Source organism: Hylobates moloch, unplaced genomic scaffold (genome assembly GCF_009828535.3).
Source record: "Hylobates moloch isolate HMO894 unplaced genomic scaffold, HMol_V3 SCAFFOLD_24, whole genome shotgun sequence".
NCBI classification, from domain to species: Eukaryota; Metazoa; Chordata; class Mammalia; order Primates; family Hylobatidae; genus Hylobates; species Hylobates moloch.
Genome location: NW_026652299.1, coordinates 17,355,739 through 17,372,337, shown reverse-complemented (window position 1 = coordinate 17,372,337; position 16,599 = coordinate 17,355,739). Strand labels below are relative to the sequence as shown.

The following is a 16,599-nucleotide window of genomic DNA, read 5'->3' as shown; positions in this document are numbered from 1 at the left end:
TTTGAGATTCTTAGCTTCCAAGGGTTTTTCAGAGCCCCACAAGGTTTGAGTGGGACACAGCAAGGACCACCCCATACATATATACTTTGACCTTGGTTGGTCACTTGAGATAAATGAGCCAAGGACTGCAGAGACTTTAAATTGTTCTGAAATGTAAATTTTTTCTGCTACACTGCTGAAATTCACAAGATTTGCATTTTAGAACTTACCTCCAATCTTGGAATAAAAGAGTTTCTCATCTTTTTTGAATTTTAGACTTCAGGAGCAAGCAGATGAGGTAGTTTCTTTTTGTCTCTCTCTCCTCTGTTTTTCTTTTTTGTTTGCCTTGCAGTTCCTAAGTGAATGTGGTACTTAGGAGCAACATAAAGAGGAGGATGAATCAACTATAAAATATACCTTTTAAGTTTTACAACTCTTTTTATTTTGTTTTTGATTAGAATACACACTTAGGTGGTTGTGGGGACTTTAAGCTCATTTGCTGGAAGCAGGTGGAAAGTGAAGGAATGTGCCGTGCCTGAGATCCATGTTTCCCACAAGTCCATAAGTGCTTTGTGGTTTGTGTGCCTGCCCTTCTTGTGTTTTTCACTCAGCCAGTGTGTATTTACTGAGTGCTCGCCCTGTGCCAGGCCTCTGCCGAGCCTACTGGTTCTGCCCTGGAGAAGTTCACAGTTTCAGCCATCTGGGAACATCCAGTGACAGTGCAGCCCAAGCAGGAAGATGGTTAAGGCACAGAGGAGACAGCAATGACCTTCACCTGGGTGGATCCAGGACTGCCTGCTTGTAAAAGAGGAGGAGGCAGGAGTCCATCCAGAAGAAAAGGAGGGAGGAGAGAAGGGTCTTTTGGGCATTAGCAGTGGCAGGCCAGGTGTGAGAGAGCAGGAGAGGTTTGGGAATGAGGGATAAGTTAAGTGTAGGCAGAGACCTTAAGCAGGTGGCAGAGGGAATAGTTGAAGTTAAAGCTGGAGAGCTTGCGGAAGCCCAGATTGTGAAAGGCCTTGTGTGCAGTGCTGGGAAGCTCTTTATATAGGGGAACAAAACTTTGAGTTTTGGAAACTAGTGACAATAAGGAGGATGGGTTGAAGGGGTGAGAGCCTACAGACAATGTCTCAGCCCACAGCCTCTAGGAAGCAGGGCCTGAGACAAAGACTAAAGTACCAATACTTTGCTGCAGAGGGAGTTGCAAATCCAGGGCAGCAAGGATGAAGGAAAAGGGAAGTGCAGGGTAACAGAAGGTGTGTCTGACCATGCTGGCTCCTGCCTCACCAGGGGTCACAGAGACACAGCAGCACATTGGGCTACCTGGACTCTCCCCAAAGGCCTGCAAGGAGGAGCTCTACCTTGGAATAGTGGAATAGTCTGGAGGAGAGAAAGGAGGTGGGTTTTATTTGCCCTGCTCCTTCCTGTGTCCTGTTTGCCATCAACCTTGGTTCACCTCACAGATTTCTAAGGCCCCTATAGTTCTGCGATTTTATTTGAGAAGGAGGACCCCATCACCCCATCCCATGGTAAGCTTATTCCCCATCTGGCAGCAGAGGGCAGCCTGGCTTGTGTGAGCACTGACTGAAAAAGAGAGGAGCAGGGGCAACCTGAAAGGGCTCCTAAGGAGCGTGCCACTGTTGAGACAACGAGCCCAGCCCAGACATTACGATGGCAGTTCATGCAGGAGGGGGCTGGCAGAGCACATGGAGGCGACCTGTAGTGGAGGGAGGTTTACAAGATCTTCATTCTGTGCAGTTGACAGCCCCAACCTCAACCTTTCTAGGAGTTACGTTACAGTAACAGTAAAGGACTCTCATGGCTGGTTCTGGTCAATGCAGACTGTATGGCCTTGTGTTTCTTAAATAAAAAATAGGATTCATTATTGTATGTTTGTAAAACCATGTAACAGGCCAGTTTCCATATTTGTGGGGAAAGAGGAGAAGCTGCTACAGGCTGAGTATCCCGTATCCAAAATTCTTGGGACCAGAAGTGTTTTTGATTTTGGATTTTTTCAGATTTGGAGATATTAGCAAATACTTAACTGGTTGAACATCCCTATTCCTGAAAATCTGAAGTTGAAAATGCTCCAGTGCTCAGCATTTTGGATGACCTGAGCTGTGGACCGAGACCCTGCCACTCTGTCCTGTTAGGCCCTCTCTGTAGGACTTAAATTTTTCTCTGCCCTCCATGGAGTGGGACACACGCTTGCCTCTGCAGCCTGGTTTTGTCACCCTGGAGAGGGATCGACAGCACTTCCCAGGGAGGACTGCTGCTACCTAAGACTCACAGATGTTCACCCTGGAGGAGCCAACTTTGGGCTGAGCGGCAGAATTTTTTAATGACAAGTCATAAGGTGCTGCGTGAATGAGGGGAAATGATGTCCAGGAGAAATATGTGTGTCTGCAGTGGGGAGCAGGGGTGTTACTGGGGAGGACACTGCCATTCACCAAAGAACATTCCTATACCCTAATTCACCAGCTAAAAAGGAAGTTGGAGATCAAAGAGATATCTGCATCCCCATGTTTATTGCAGCACTATTTACAATAGCCAAGATACAGAATTAGCCTGAGTGTCCATCGGCGGATGAATGGATAAAGAAAAAGTGTACATAATGGAATACGATTCAGCCATTTAAAAAAATGGCAGTCTGTAGTTTGCAGCAATATGGATGGAGCTGGAGATCATTATGTTAAGTGAAATAAATAAGCAAGGCACAGATGTCGAATGTTCTCACTCCTATGCAGGAGCTAAATGAAAGTAGAATGATAGATACCAGAGGCTGGGAAAAGGGGTAGGTGGGAATAAAGAGTAGTGAGTTAATGTACCAACATACAGGTGGATAGAAGGAATAAGTTCTAGTGTTCAATAGTAGACAAAGGTGACTATAGTTACCAACAGTATATTGTCTATTTCAGATTAGCTAGAAGAAAGGATTTGAAATGTTCCCAATACAAAGAAATGATAAATGTTTGAGGTGATGGGTACCCTAAATACCCTGATTTGATCATCACATGTAGTATGCATGTATTGAAATATCACATATACCCCATAAACATGTACAATTATTATCAATTTAAAAATGTTTTAAAATAAGTTGGGGAAAGCTTCTGATTCTCTGGTTCTGCATTCTACCACTTCCCCCTGCTGTGGACTTACAGGAGTGTTGCATAGATTGAATTGTTTTTCTAAAGCTTTCTCTCCAAGCTCCAAATATCTTAAGACTGGTTCTGAACATGCACCTGCCTCCAGCTACAACCATAAACAGCTGACGAGACACTGACAACACTGCTCATTGACTCCAGCACGCGCTCTCCTTTCCCTTTGCATCTCCTCCCCTCAGATGAGCTTAGGTAGATTTAAATTTTAATCAGTTAGATCAGTTGTTCTTAATGAGAATTTAAATTGAACTAGAGAATAAAAGCATTAGTGGGGCTGCTGGTTGCTCAGCTGGAACCTTTGGGCGACAGAGGTGGTTGCATGCTGTGATGTGATACTCGGTGCAGGCCCTTTTTGACTGCATCTCCAGAGATCTGTTGGTGATCAAGTTTTTAGAGCAGATAATTTTCTTTGACCTTAGTCTCTTAAGTTGGAGAAGGAAAGCTTTCTAAGAAGTGATCTTGACCCAGTTCTTAGATCAGTGGGACATCCAGGTCTATGGTGGTCACCCATGGTCACCTTCACCCTGGGCCTGGATGACCAAAGTAAGGAAGGGAAGGGGGAGTGTATGCTGGAAAATGTCTCTTACCTCTAACCCCCTCCCCACTTTGAGGCTTCCCATGCGTAGGGGAAAGGCAGACAAGGACACCTTTAATTTTAAAAATCCTGAATATCCTGCATCTTAAACACAAAAGATAAGAGTGTCCATGAAGACAGAAGGGGATCCTTTGAGCCCCTTGATGGCAAGAACTGACCCTTCCACCCTGGAGAAGAGGAGACCAATTTGATGTTATGGAGGCAGAATATACAGGACTGTGTGACTAATTCGACATGTGTGTCCATGGAGCCTGAAGGGGACAGAACCACAGGTGCAAATCTGGTGTAGGTACTTGGCTGGGAGTTTGGTATGAGAGGCTTCTGGGGCACCTTTACCTGGAATAGGCAGCGTGGTTCATCTTCACCAGGATTCTACTCAGAACTCTTACAAGTGGTAACAAGAGACCTGAGGTAGAAGTACCTGTTACATGAGTGTCAAAGGCTAAAGTTAGGCTTAAAACATATTTTTCCCTCTAATCAGCTGTTGGGATTTTCACGTTTGTGAAATTGGTAAATCCTTTCTGAAGGTAATCTCTAGTTTTGGATTTTACCATGCCTAAAAGTTAGTAAGTTCATACACTTTATTAGTCTTTACATATACCTCTTTATATTTGCCCGAACTTGCCCCCGTTATACTTCAAGAAACCCCAGCATTTTCTGGGATTTAATGGCAATACATATGTAATCTAGTACCTTGTTACTTTCCCAGGCATTTAGTCTGGGAACCCTAATCTTGAGTGTGTCTACAGTGGATATTTTTCTCCAGGACAGGAACCAAATGGGCCAGTTACTGGTCTGCCCCGTAGCTCACCACAGACATAGCCTAGGGGCCTTTGGCCCATCTTCACTAGTTGGCAGCTGGCTTTTTAGGCGAAATGCCTCCTTTTACACAAAAGAGAGATGCCTGTCCCCACCTCTACCGCCCAACTCCTGCTTTAAGGCCAGCAAGATGTCCCGAGAGGCCTCCTTGTAGATGAGTGAAATCCACACAGGGAAACTCGATTAAAAATATGGGGTGGGGTCTGGGAAGAGCTGCGTTTATTGTAAGGATCCAGAGGGACCTGGGGAATTGCGGATAGGCAACCACCGTGGGTGGGATCAGAACCAGAGCGGCTCCAGGCCCTAGTTTTTTTCTCCTCTGTCTCTCTGCTTTCTTTTCCCACTCTCTTCTCTCTCCTTCCTTCTTATTCTCCTTCTACTCCTCTTTTTTTTTTCTTTCTCTCTCTGTGTCATGCTTGCAGTAGCGATGTTTTGGTGTAGTCACGCTCTTGGGTCCCTCTTATTACCGACTGTCTGTGTCTTCCCCTCTCCTTTAGCCCTTACTTGGTTCTTTTCCCACCCCATCTGCCAAAACTGGCAACCAGCTTCCTCAGAACTTGTTATCTGGCTCATAATTGCCCAGACTCCAATGCTCAAATGACCTTTTTGCTCTAAAGCCAGTGGCCATCTGGCAGTAATCTCCCTGTATACAGGATTCTGAGTTCCCAAGAGAGCATCTGGTTGGCTCCTCTTGCTTTACTGAGCCTGCTACGTCATTCCTGGGCTGCTGGCCAGCCTAGGATTGGGTCCCCTCAGGTCAGACACACCATGGGCAGGTTAGCAGCCAGCGGTGGGCACAGGGTAACAGAGCCCCCCTGCCTACTTAACAGGAGCTGTGGGTGGGGGCAGGAGTTACCAGATACATCTAGCACAAGAACCATATCCTAGAACCCTTCAAACTAACATATGCCAGGTAGGTGTAAGCTTCTGTACTAATTTAAAAGTATACATTTCTAAGGTAATGAATTCAGCATCTTACGGCCATACCAGACATGGCATGGAATTAAACTTTCAGTCCCACTGTTCATTTTATTCATACATCAGGGTGGCAAGGGTGGTCTTGCTCATTGCAAACAAAGTCATCCTGGTTCATGAAATGAAGAATGTGGACTGTGCAGTTTTCCCAGTCGTGAAGACTTTTGATACATCCCTTGAAATGTTTCCCCTGAAGTTAAGGGTCTTTTGCAATATCACCAGGGCAATGAATGGCAGAGACCAGATCATGAATCGCTTCATTTAGAGCCTGCCTCCAGGCTTCCCTGCACTCTGTGGCTGCGGATACCACACCCCTGTGTCCTTTGTGGTCTTAAGTCACAAAACCAGCTATTATTAGATTTGCCTGGAGTGTCTGAAAACAGGCTTAGAATGAGGAAACCTTGTCCCACTTTTATACAACTGGAAAACATTACAGAACTTGACTTTTTGAAAATTTCCCAAAAAAAGGAAAAGAAAAACCCACAAACCCCAGCTTGTACAGTTTAGTCACAGGGAAACACAGAGGTAAAAAAGGTGAACTTGCTTCAGCTTCACAGGTGGTTTTGATTTAGAAAATGTGCCTCAAAATTCAGTGCCTGCAAATGCAAGAAAAGGGGTTTGGTTGTACTTCTAATAGTATAAGTAAAATTACTCTGGAATGTTTCAGGGCTCATAAAAATTTACATTTATTCTCTTTTTCTATCTTTATCTACCTGAGTATTCTCATTATCTCTCCAGCTGTGAGAAACTCTCATCTTCCCATGATCCCGAATTAGGTGGGATCCGGTTCTGACAACATGAGTTAATCATCACTAGAGACATTGGCAAGAACTGGGGATGTTTGTATTCCTCTGGGACAGCTTAGCATCCCTGGGTAAATATTCCAGTCCAACTGACTGCCTTCCCCGGCTGTCCTTCCCCAAACTTCCTCTCCTAGAGGTAGGAAGAGCCAAAAGCAACTGTTAGGTCTGTGGTAATTTCCAAAGCAAGGATGATATTTCAAAACAGTTGGCTATATAATGTATTTCTTCTTGCAAAATTATACAGTTGGTATTCAGTAATACGTTGCCATATAATGTATTTCTTCTTAAAAAAATTATACAATGGCCATATGACTGTTTATGTCCTCAAAGTCCAGCCAGATAACTTTTCAAAGAAATTTCAGCAGTTTGATCGCCACATTCCTGTGATCTCCATATTAAGAACTCTGTCTGTGGCCTCTAGTCTTAGAAGTTCTAGTCCATGACACAAGTTGTTATGCAAATGAAAGACAAAGACAAATGTCGTCTGCTTGTTCTCTTCTTTAGAATAAGAAGATCTACTTGGACATTATTCACACATACATGGAAGTGCATGCAACTGTTTATGGCTCCAGCACAAAGAATATTCCCAGTTACGTGAAAAACCATGGTATCCTCAGTGGACGGGATCTGCAGTTTCTTCTTCGAGAAACCAAGGTAAAAATTCACCAGGGATGTGGTGTTCAGGTTATTGCCTTTGGCTGTGAAAATGGGATCAGAATATTTCATGCTTGTTTTTCAGTGCTGCAATAAACTCTTGTGGCTATTTTGGGGCAGCAGTTTGCTAGACCAATGGCAGCTGAAAAGTTAGTGAATTGCGGAATGAGATTGCTACAGTTTTGTTCATTGATTTATTCAAAAATCGTGTTTACTAAGGACCTACTCAGTGTTAGGTGTCAAGCAAGGGGCTAAGGATAAGGCTGCAAATGGAAAAGGTAACACCCTGCCTGGAAGGACAGATCTTCTAATAGAGCAGCAGCTTTCATAGTAAGCCAGGGGTGCTGAACTCTGCCCCCAACCCAATCATCACTGTTCAAGGAGTGGGTTTCCCAACCAGCTTTTCCTCATACTTCCTTGTTCACCAAGTACACATTGGACAGTGAAGAAGTTCAGATGAGGGCAAAGTCCCTGTGGGCTCAGGAAGCAGAGCAAGCATCAGGAGAGATGCAGGAGATGAAAGATGGATGGCGTGTAGACACACCTGGCATGTGGGCGAGACAGGAGTTAAAGTCAGGTGGTGGAGGTGGAGGTGGCGTATTCAGAAAAGAGCTAGAAGCCAACCCAGCTAGTCTAAGTGTTGAAAAATAGTGGAGGTAAAATTGGATGAGGGGATGTGAGGGTCTGATTGGCACAGATGGAGGCAGAGTTCAGACCATGTGGTGGAGGTAGCTGGGCAAGCCCCTGAGGATCATTTTGCTCAGCAGTAGCGTGATGACCTGTTGCTTTGACACTGTAGGGAAGTCCACCCAGTGGTCTGTTTTTTCTGCAATGCTGCCATGGAAGTACCAAATGAAGTTCAGGAACTTGTGAAGAAACCAGAGTTTGGCCTTGAAGGGTTGGCTGGCATTTCAATGTATTAGATAAACTCCCTCAGGTTTATTAATAAGTTTTTATTTATGAATTTCACAAATATTTATTGAGTAGCCGCAATGTGCTAGGTGTTGTACAAGGGCTGCAAGTGTGAAGAAGGCACATGGATCTCTCTCGTGGTATGTCCTAAGCACAAGGAAGCTTATTGTCAGTAGTGGATTTCTCAGCTCTCGTCTCTGGCTCGCTTTGTTTTCATGTTCAAGGTAGGGGAGAGAGGTTGAGCAGGTGGACTTCTTGGCATAATCTCGATTGTCCAATCATTATGTGATACTTCATTTATAAAAAGTGTATTCACATATGCTACCCTCTTTGATTCTCACAACAGCCTTAAGAGGTAGATAGAGCAGATATTACTGTTAACTTTATTTTGAACATGAGGAAATAGGCTAGAGAGTTTTGGCTTGCCCACAGTAAACCGGGGTCAAGTCTTGGAGGTGGCCCTAACTCATGATTTTTTAAATTGCAAATTAAAGCTCGGCTAGCCCCTTGATGTACTGTCCTTATAAACACTCAAACTTAAGAATGCTTAGTGGACATCCACTAGCCAAAAGAATGTGTATCTCCTCTTTGCCTCAGTTTCTCCATCTGTAAGTGCATTTGATCCTTTCTATGTCCAAGGCATTTGTATGATGCCACAAATAAAATAATTTGACAAATTCTTTAGCTTATTGGCCAAAGACCTCGTTTGTTTTAAGATTTTATTTCCTTCCAAGGTCATCTGTAGTCTGATGACTGTTCTTGGTTATCCAGGAGTGAAGTGTGTTGTCTAGTTCTCACTAGTTGCTTTCCATCACCTTCTGTCTTAGGCCGACATTTTAGAATCATCAGAATGTCTGGGCCCTTTAATGGCAATGCTATTTTTGCCATTTGCCTCATTTTACTTTTCTCCACATCAGATTGTGGAAAGAGCTCAAGCTCCTTTAAAAAACACTTGGCAGAGCTGGTTTTCAGCAGCATGTCATTACCGTCTCACACAATTTTATTAACCCAACCTCATGAATGTCTCTCTCAGCTTCGCAAATTTTAAAAGAACCCTTACTTACCTACCATCCATTACCCTGTCAGAGACTAGGAAATAGGCCAAAACGGAGATCACTGATGTCCAGGGGAGGACAAGAAAAGAGGCAGGGAAGGCCCAGGCCAAGATGTCCAAGCTTGTCTAATGAGCAAGGATTGCAGCCTGAGTTAAAGAGCACCAGGGGTGTATGTTCATCCTTGAAAAACTGGGACCCGTGTAGAGGATGTCACTGATCCCATTATCTATTGCCTGCCCCTTGAGTGGAGTATATTAAAATACTCTGAGTGGAATCATGGCTCAGACATTTGGCAAATATGACAAGGATGGGGCAGCATATTGCTGAGACTCCCCTCTCACGCGGCACACAGCCACAGGCTCCAAAATGAATGAACCTTTGGCTTTGAAATAATGACATGAAAGACCAGTCAGGCTTTCCATCTATAACCCTTTCTGTCTCTGACTCCTTTCTGTCTGTCTGTGAGGAATTTAAAAGCGATTTATTCTAATCCACATTGGAAATGGGGAACTGGAGCTGCCGAGAAGCAAATGTCTGCATCATGAATGGGATTCACACACTTCTTGGACCCCTTACTGGCGAAAGAAGCAGGGCTGATCTCCTCAAGAGAGTTAGGGACATAGAGAGATGATTGATGCTTGATCAGCTTCTGACTCATTATTTTTCATTACAAGGCATCTTTGAATCTCTGCACCAAGCTTAGGAAACCCTCTGCTCAGCAGAATTTTGTCCAGGCATGCCATTAGGGGTGCAGGCGTCATTAGTAGCCTCTTGCTTCAGGGAACCTATGAAGATGGAAGGAAATCAATATAACACTAATACTGGGACTAAAAGAGCCAGGAAGTTTTTGGAATCTAGCAGACCCTTCTAACTGTGGTATAAGTTTGGATAAATGAATTATTTATCACAGGACCACAGCCAAGTCATTCAGTCCAGCAAACCCCAGGAGTGCAGTTTAAGCCAGGACTCACTAGGGTGGCATGCTTTTATTTTTGGTTTAAATCTCCATCTCTTTTAAACTGGCTTATTTCTTCATCTTCCTGGTTTTAACCTCTTCATGTCCACCTCCCCCAGTCTTCCCTGTTTCATATATGATACTGAATAGTGCATTTGCATCTGCAACTCACTGAGTGCTTTGTGAGCTGGACCAGTACCGTCCTTTCCACAGTTGAAAACAGATTCTGGCTGTGGGGAAGAAAACAGGCAAAGCTACGGCTTCTGCACATACTGTCGCTGTACCCCTTCTGTACCCAGACCTCCACTCATTCACCTCTCCAAGACTTGGCTGAGTCATGACGGTACTGTTTCCCCATCATGTCAGCTTATCAGCTTACCTGTGGGACTCGCCTAGGAACCTGGGCAGGCCTGGCAAATATGCAGTGCTCCCTCTGACTCATCCTCTTGACTGACTGTGCCACCCTGCCCCCACCAACTATGTCTCTTCTTACTGAGCTTGGATGTGCTCACAAAACCTGTCTGAGGCAGGTGCGGTGCAGTAGCTCACACCTGTAATCTTAGCACTTTGGGAGAGGCTGAGGCGGGCAAATTGCTTGAGCCGAGGAGTTCAAGACCAGCCTGGGCAACATGGCAAAACCCCATTTCTACAACAAATACCAAAAAAAAAAAAAAAAAAAAAAAAATAGCTGTGCGTGGTGGCATTTACCTGTAGTTCTAGATTTTCAGGAAGCTGAAATGGGAGGATCACTTGAGTCCAGAAGGCTGAGGTTGTGGTGAGCCGAGGACACCTGCACTCCAACCTGAGTGACAGAGGGAGACCCTGTCTTTAAAAAAGGCTGTCTGAAAAACCCAGGGCTTGAGGCAGCAGACTCTCATGCAGCTGCATGAGGGCAGAGGGACTTTTCTTGTTCTATCCACAGGTGCATTCACAGTGCCTGGCTTATCAAAGGCATTTAGATGATTGTATAAAGAATGAAAGAAGGAGTCAAAATGAAACACACTGACCATCTGGGATCTCTGAGATTTCTTCCTGTTCTCATATACCCTGCACCTAGATCTCTTAGATCTCCCCAGCTAGGGACACTACCCTTCTGATACCCCATGCCTGCCTGTCTGTGATGTTGCCTCCACCTCCAGGCCCTGTGAGTGATAGCCCAAGAGCTTGCTTCCTTAGGAGGAGCAGTCCTTCTTCTGGACTGGGTCCCATTTGCCCTCAGGCAGCCAATTGAAGCAGGTTTCATCCTAGTGAGCATACTTCAAGTCATTCCCATGCCATCTAGATGGGGAAAAAATTGTAGGAACACATCCATGCCTCCTTCCCTCCCCCTTATCTACACATGTATGTAGACTGAAGAGTGTACAGAGGTATGAGTCAGTAACCTGTCTGACTTTCAGAGCAAAAGTGCATCCCTACACTCAAATAAATACAACACGTTCAACGTCTGTGCACAGAGACACTGGATTGCGTGAAAGATCCAGTCTCACAGTATTTATTCTTTTATTCCGCAAGTAAGTATAATATTAAGTACTAGCTATATTCTAGGCCTTAGTCTAGCCATTCTAGAGACAGTGATGATTCAAGCAGTTTTGCCCACAAGGAGCATACAGGTATGCTGGAGGAGGAAAGCAGGTAACTGTAACAATGTGGAAAGTACACAGGTAGAACTAGTCATAATATGAAATAATGATACCAGCATAAAACTTCACTGTCACGCTGAGTGGGGCCAACAGTTCAGTTGTGTAAAATGTGGTTCTGTGACTTGTGAAGTCAATGTAGTGGATGGGGCAGTCCCATTCAGAGGACAGGAGCCACTGTCAGTCACAGTTGAACACCTCCATGCTATTGCAATGCACCTGCCTATGGGATTTACCATAATAGTAACAGCCATTATCTCTCCCCTCTACCGTGTACTAGGCCCTGTTCTAAGCCCTTTCTGTGTATTTTCTCTTTGCATCACAAAAATCCAACGATCTTGGTACTGTTATAAACGGTACCATTTTAATGAAGCAGCCACTGAGGCTCCAGTCGTGAATAAGCCTGTTTTGCTGCCTCCCGTGTTGGTGGCTGAGGGGTTGTCCTGGTGTGGAATTTGGGTGAGAGAGGCGTGGTCAGGAAAGGGTCCTCCCAGGAGATGAAGCCTGAGTGGACTTTTAATGGGGAGCACTTGAGGCTGGCCCAACTGAACATGTTCAGCATCTACAGGTTTAAATTTATGCAAATACTCTTCTACTCCCCCATCTCCAAGTTAATAAATTTACAATGTGAATTGTAATGCATTTGATTTTATATTGGGGCTTTCAAATGACCAAAACTCGGGAACTTTTTATCCTGATGCTATTGTTTGTGGTTTGGGTCTTTGTTTCTGAAACGGTATTTAGGTAGCTGGGCATAATCAGCCAGCTGGTCTTCAGGAAGTAGTCTTTGGTTTAGCAGCAGACTCTGACAAAAGTCTGCTTTGGGCATATAAACATGCTTGGTGAGTCTTCTTTTCTTGGCCTCCATGGCCCTTCCAGCTCTTCCCTAGAGAGTCTTCAGGTCACGTGAGTCAGGGGCTTGTGGAGCCCTTGGGAGGATAGAGCCAGCCTGGATGGAAGAGAGTCTGGCCACTGTTTATCCCTTCCTTAAGCATCAGGTACCTGAAAGAAGGCAGATGGCCAGAGAGGGACCCTTTGGGCTACATGAAAGCATCACATTTTGGAAAAATTGTTTTCTTCATACCCATCCCTTGTCTGGGTTATTTTTAAGATATAAAAGGGATGCCTATTACCAGAAACATTAATAGAATGATTCCCAGTCATTGTATAAAAATAAACAAGCAAAGCTTAGCAATAATTGCATGTGACTCGTGGGACTGGCTTAAGTGGCAGTCACTGTAAACCATATCATCTCTTATCTTTCTCTTCTGATGAATATCCCTGCCCCTTTTTTAGTACAGATACTTTATGAAACAATGAGAACTCACAAATATACATGCAGGTGCTGAACATCTTGTAAAAACCCACAAACATAACTCCTGCACACCTAAACTCCGTCTAAACGATACAAGGCCATGATATGCAGCTGTGTGAAGTTACATATGGATTTGAACTTGAGTGACTGATTATCCAGCACTTACTAAGTGCCAAGACTTGGAATGAATCCTTTCCATGTACTACCTCGTGTAATCCTCACAGCAACCCCATGAAATAAAGTACTATTGTTTTACCCATTTTACACATGAAAAGACTGAGGTTTAGCAAGCTTGTTACCTGGACTAAGGTCCTATAAATAGAATAGATTATAAATGGGCCTTAAATAATCCGTAGACAGAAGCATCTAGAAGTGTGTCACAGTTACTGACCTGGGAAATGATGGAGCCAGACCTTGAAGCCTAATCTGAACCTGCGCTGTTAATTACCACATTGTTTTGGGCACTTTGTGCAAATAATGGATTCATCAATTCATTTGGTGAACCAGGGGTGATTCATTGCTCAGTTTCCTTCTAGAGTCACCATGCCAACTTCGCTAATTAAAACTGGCCAGGAAAGTATGTGTTGTGTGTTTCCTATTTATGATTATCCTCAGCGTTCCCCATCAAGAGTGAAACTGACCAAGCCCATGGATAAGAACCCCCTTTATCCATGTTTAAAAGATTCTTTAAGTACTCCACTTAGCAGTTTAAAACAATTGTTTCTTCTTTCACAGAGTGGGAAAAATCTGAGTGGTTTTACTGGAACATCCCAATCCTATACTGTGAAGAAAACGTATGGTGCTTCATCTGTTCTCTCTGCTTAGCATTAGTTCAAAAATTTAATCCTAGATCCCACAATCCCTCTGTGTAGAAATACTCACTGATGGAGCTGGAGTTGCAGCCATGGAGATATTTTGTCATCTGGAATATCCTCATTAGATTCTGGGCTTCTGAAGGCCAGGCGAAGTATAAATAAAATATGGCCAGTTTTCTCCAGCAGAGTTAAGCCTTGGCACTTAACGTACATTCTTGCAGTGTGTCTCTTGCCTCCTTGCTAAGGAAATCGGTAAGTAGGCAGAATAGCAGGAGATTAGGGGAAAAGCAATTCAATGTGGTTAAGATGCCAATGTGTGGCAAGACCATAAGTGCAAGGAAGTTTACAGAGTGCTGTTTGGTGGTGATGAACTCTCTCTGCCTGTTGTGTTTTCATTCAAACCTCATATGTGCTATTTGACCTTAATACATCTCCACTGTAATGTCACAGGTAATAAGCACACAGGAAGCAAGAAAAAAAATTGCTTATTGACTGAAGTGACAAAAAAAAACTGTTATTTTGGTGTTTTCAAGTAATGTATTTCCTACAATCCTAATTGTGTGACAAAAAAACTCATTGCCAGGAAATTATCGTATTTGCTTAGGCTTCATTCTAAACATATGAGGCTTTGGGAAAGTTAATAAAGTTTTTATTTTATGTATACTGAGATATTCTGGTGCCCACAGGGCAGAAGAGATGGTTCATATTTTTATTCAGATATAATTAAACCTAGGTCACATTCAAGTCCATTAAGCAACAGCCTCAAATCCTTTTAATTAATGGGGTCAGATTGATCTAAAGAAGCTAATTAAATTTTTCCCAAGATTTTCTATTTAAATAGACAAACATTGTGCTGCTTGCATTTCCTCCAAAGTTGTTCTTTGAAATTTAGAGTTGATGAAGGTATCCACACTTCATGGCAGGCCTTGATTTTCAGAGGTCAGGAGGCACTATGGGTTCTCTGACTAAACCTGCAGAGGTCCTGATCTGCGTCTTCTGGCACTTTTCTCCTCAGTCAGAAGGATCTGGACTCCCTGTGCTATCTTATGCCCAACCACGGCCTAACAGAGATCATTTGTTTTCCACTGGAGAGCCGCCACATCCTCTCCAAAGTCTGATAGGAGAGGGCAAATCAGAGATCACAAGTCTGGTAGATAACAACCCTGGATTCTTCATATTCCATAAAGCTGGGATGTCGTGGGACTAGTACATCCCACTGTTTCCTTCCATTTCATCTGTAGCAGTCAGATCTCCCCCACCCCTGAGCCACACGCCCAGGCCACACCCTATAGTTAGAAGTTCTCTCTGACAATCTCGTTTCTGTTAGCTGTATAATAACAGTAGGATGCAGAGCAGGAGCTTCCTAATGGTAGTAGAGCTTTCCGTTCATCCTACAGCTTCCAGGCTCCTGCCTACCATGTTTTCCTCACCACCACCACCACCCCCCTCCACCCATGATCTCTGGTGGTTCTGCTGCCCAAGGGGGAAATGACCCAGCCAGCATTAGGGGCTCTGCTGGCCTCGCAAAGCTTCTTTTCTTCCCAGCTCCCTGCCCTGTGGACATCTCTGGCATTGTGATCACGCAGTTTCCAGGAAACGAAAATTTATTCTTTCAAAAAACCAAAAAGATTGAGTACCCTATTCTGTACAAAACAAAAGTAAATAGGTCCAGAAAACCTGAGATGTTAGTGCTTTGCCCCAGAATTCATTCAGGAGCTGCCTGGTTCTCCAGTATGTCACCCATGGGCTGTGCTCAGGGTTGGCCTGACACATGCAGCCCGGCAGCTTGGGCCTGGCACCCTCCAGCTGAACCTTTCTAAACGATCGTTCAATTAGAGCAGCTGCTAAGAGAGGAAAGCTGGTGAGAAGGAGGGGATTGCTGTGAAAAGACCGAGGGAAAAAGAGAACCAAGCTTGCAGCTAAATCTAGTTGAGCCATCTCCTTCATTCTCAATGCCTGGCCTTGTGGTTGGGTGATGCTCTGTGTGATGGCAGAAGGAAAGGATGCCCTGGGGCCCAGTTATCTTTTCTCACTTAATGTGCCCCTGGGGGCTGGAACAGAACAGGCTCTTTGATGTGGGCAGAGAGGACACAGCTTCATCAAGCCCAGACCTGGACCCTGCCCATCAACAACCTGCAGTGCTCCAGCAGTGTGAAGTACACCTACTGCGACAGTATGTGCCAAGGCACTTCTGGGAGCAGTTATTTCATTTTTGGACCCAGGAAATCAGCACCACTGAGCTGCAGCTTGTCCCCTTTGTCATCGTGGCTTCCAGCTGCTGTGGTTGCTCTGAGGACTGAGAGCAAGTTGTTGCTGCCATCTATGGTCTGTCTTGGGGGAAGCACATGGTTTGCCTGCTGGAGGGGGAAGCAGCTGCCTTGCGGATTCAGCAACACGGCACCCTCTCTCCCCTCTGAGGGGAAAATCAACACCAAGATGTTGGTGTCCCCAGTGTAAACCCCATTATGAAAACCTGTGTTTACTGACCTACCATCATTTTAAAGCAGTTCCGTTTGAACTGCAGTCAAACCTCCAAGTGACCTTTCTGTCCCTCCGCCCAGCATTCCTGAAAGGGCCTGTTGTTTCTTTGGTTCAATGAAGAAACCTTCTGTGTAGTTAAGCAAGTGTTTTTCCAGTCATGTCTCCTGGTGAGTTACAGAAGGATTATTGTTGGGTCTTGGTGGTGGTGGTTGTTTTTCTTTTAATACTCCATCCTCCCTACCCCGTGGATACCACTAGACACTTAATTTTTTACTTCCTTGGTGGAGGAGAGCATAGTGAGTTGAGTAGCTTTGTGGAGACTTTAAAAGTTCATAGTTTTTCAGATCCTGGTGTAAGCTGAATTCTCTCTGCCCCACCCCCCAGGGCCTGGGAGCCTTCCAAAGTGAGGTGTCCACACGGGAATGGGCCACAGAATCGCCGCCTGC

The 16,599-nt window shown here is 44.5% G+C and overlaps 1 protein-coding gene across 8 annotated transcripts in view; it reads left to right on the top strand.

The window, feature by feature from the left end:
* MGAT5 (alpha-1,6-mannosylglycoprotein 6-beta-N-acetylglucosaminyltransferase) overlaps positions 1-16,599 on the top strand; it is a 329,280-nt gene that overhangs the window by 274,936 nt on the left and 37,745 nt on the right. For all 8 annotated transcript variants that reach the window (XM_058434333.1, XM_058434331.1, XM_032145644.2 and 5 more), the window contains one exon: positions 6,834-6,983. In XM_058434333.1, the coding sequence (XP_058290316.1) occupies positions 6,834-6,983 (150 nt within the window). The remainder of the gene's footprint in view (positions 1-6,833; positions 6,984-16,599) is intronic.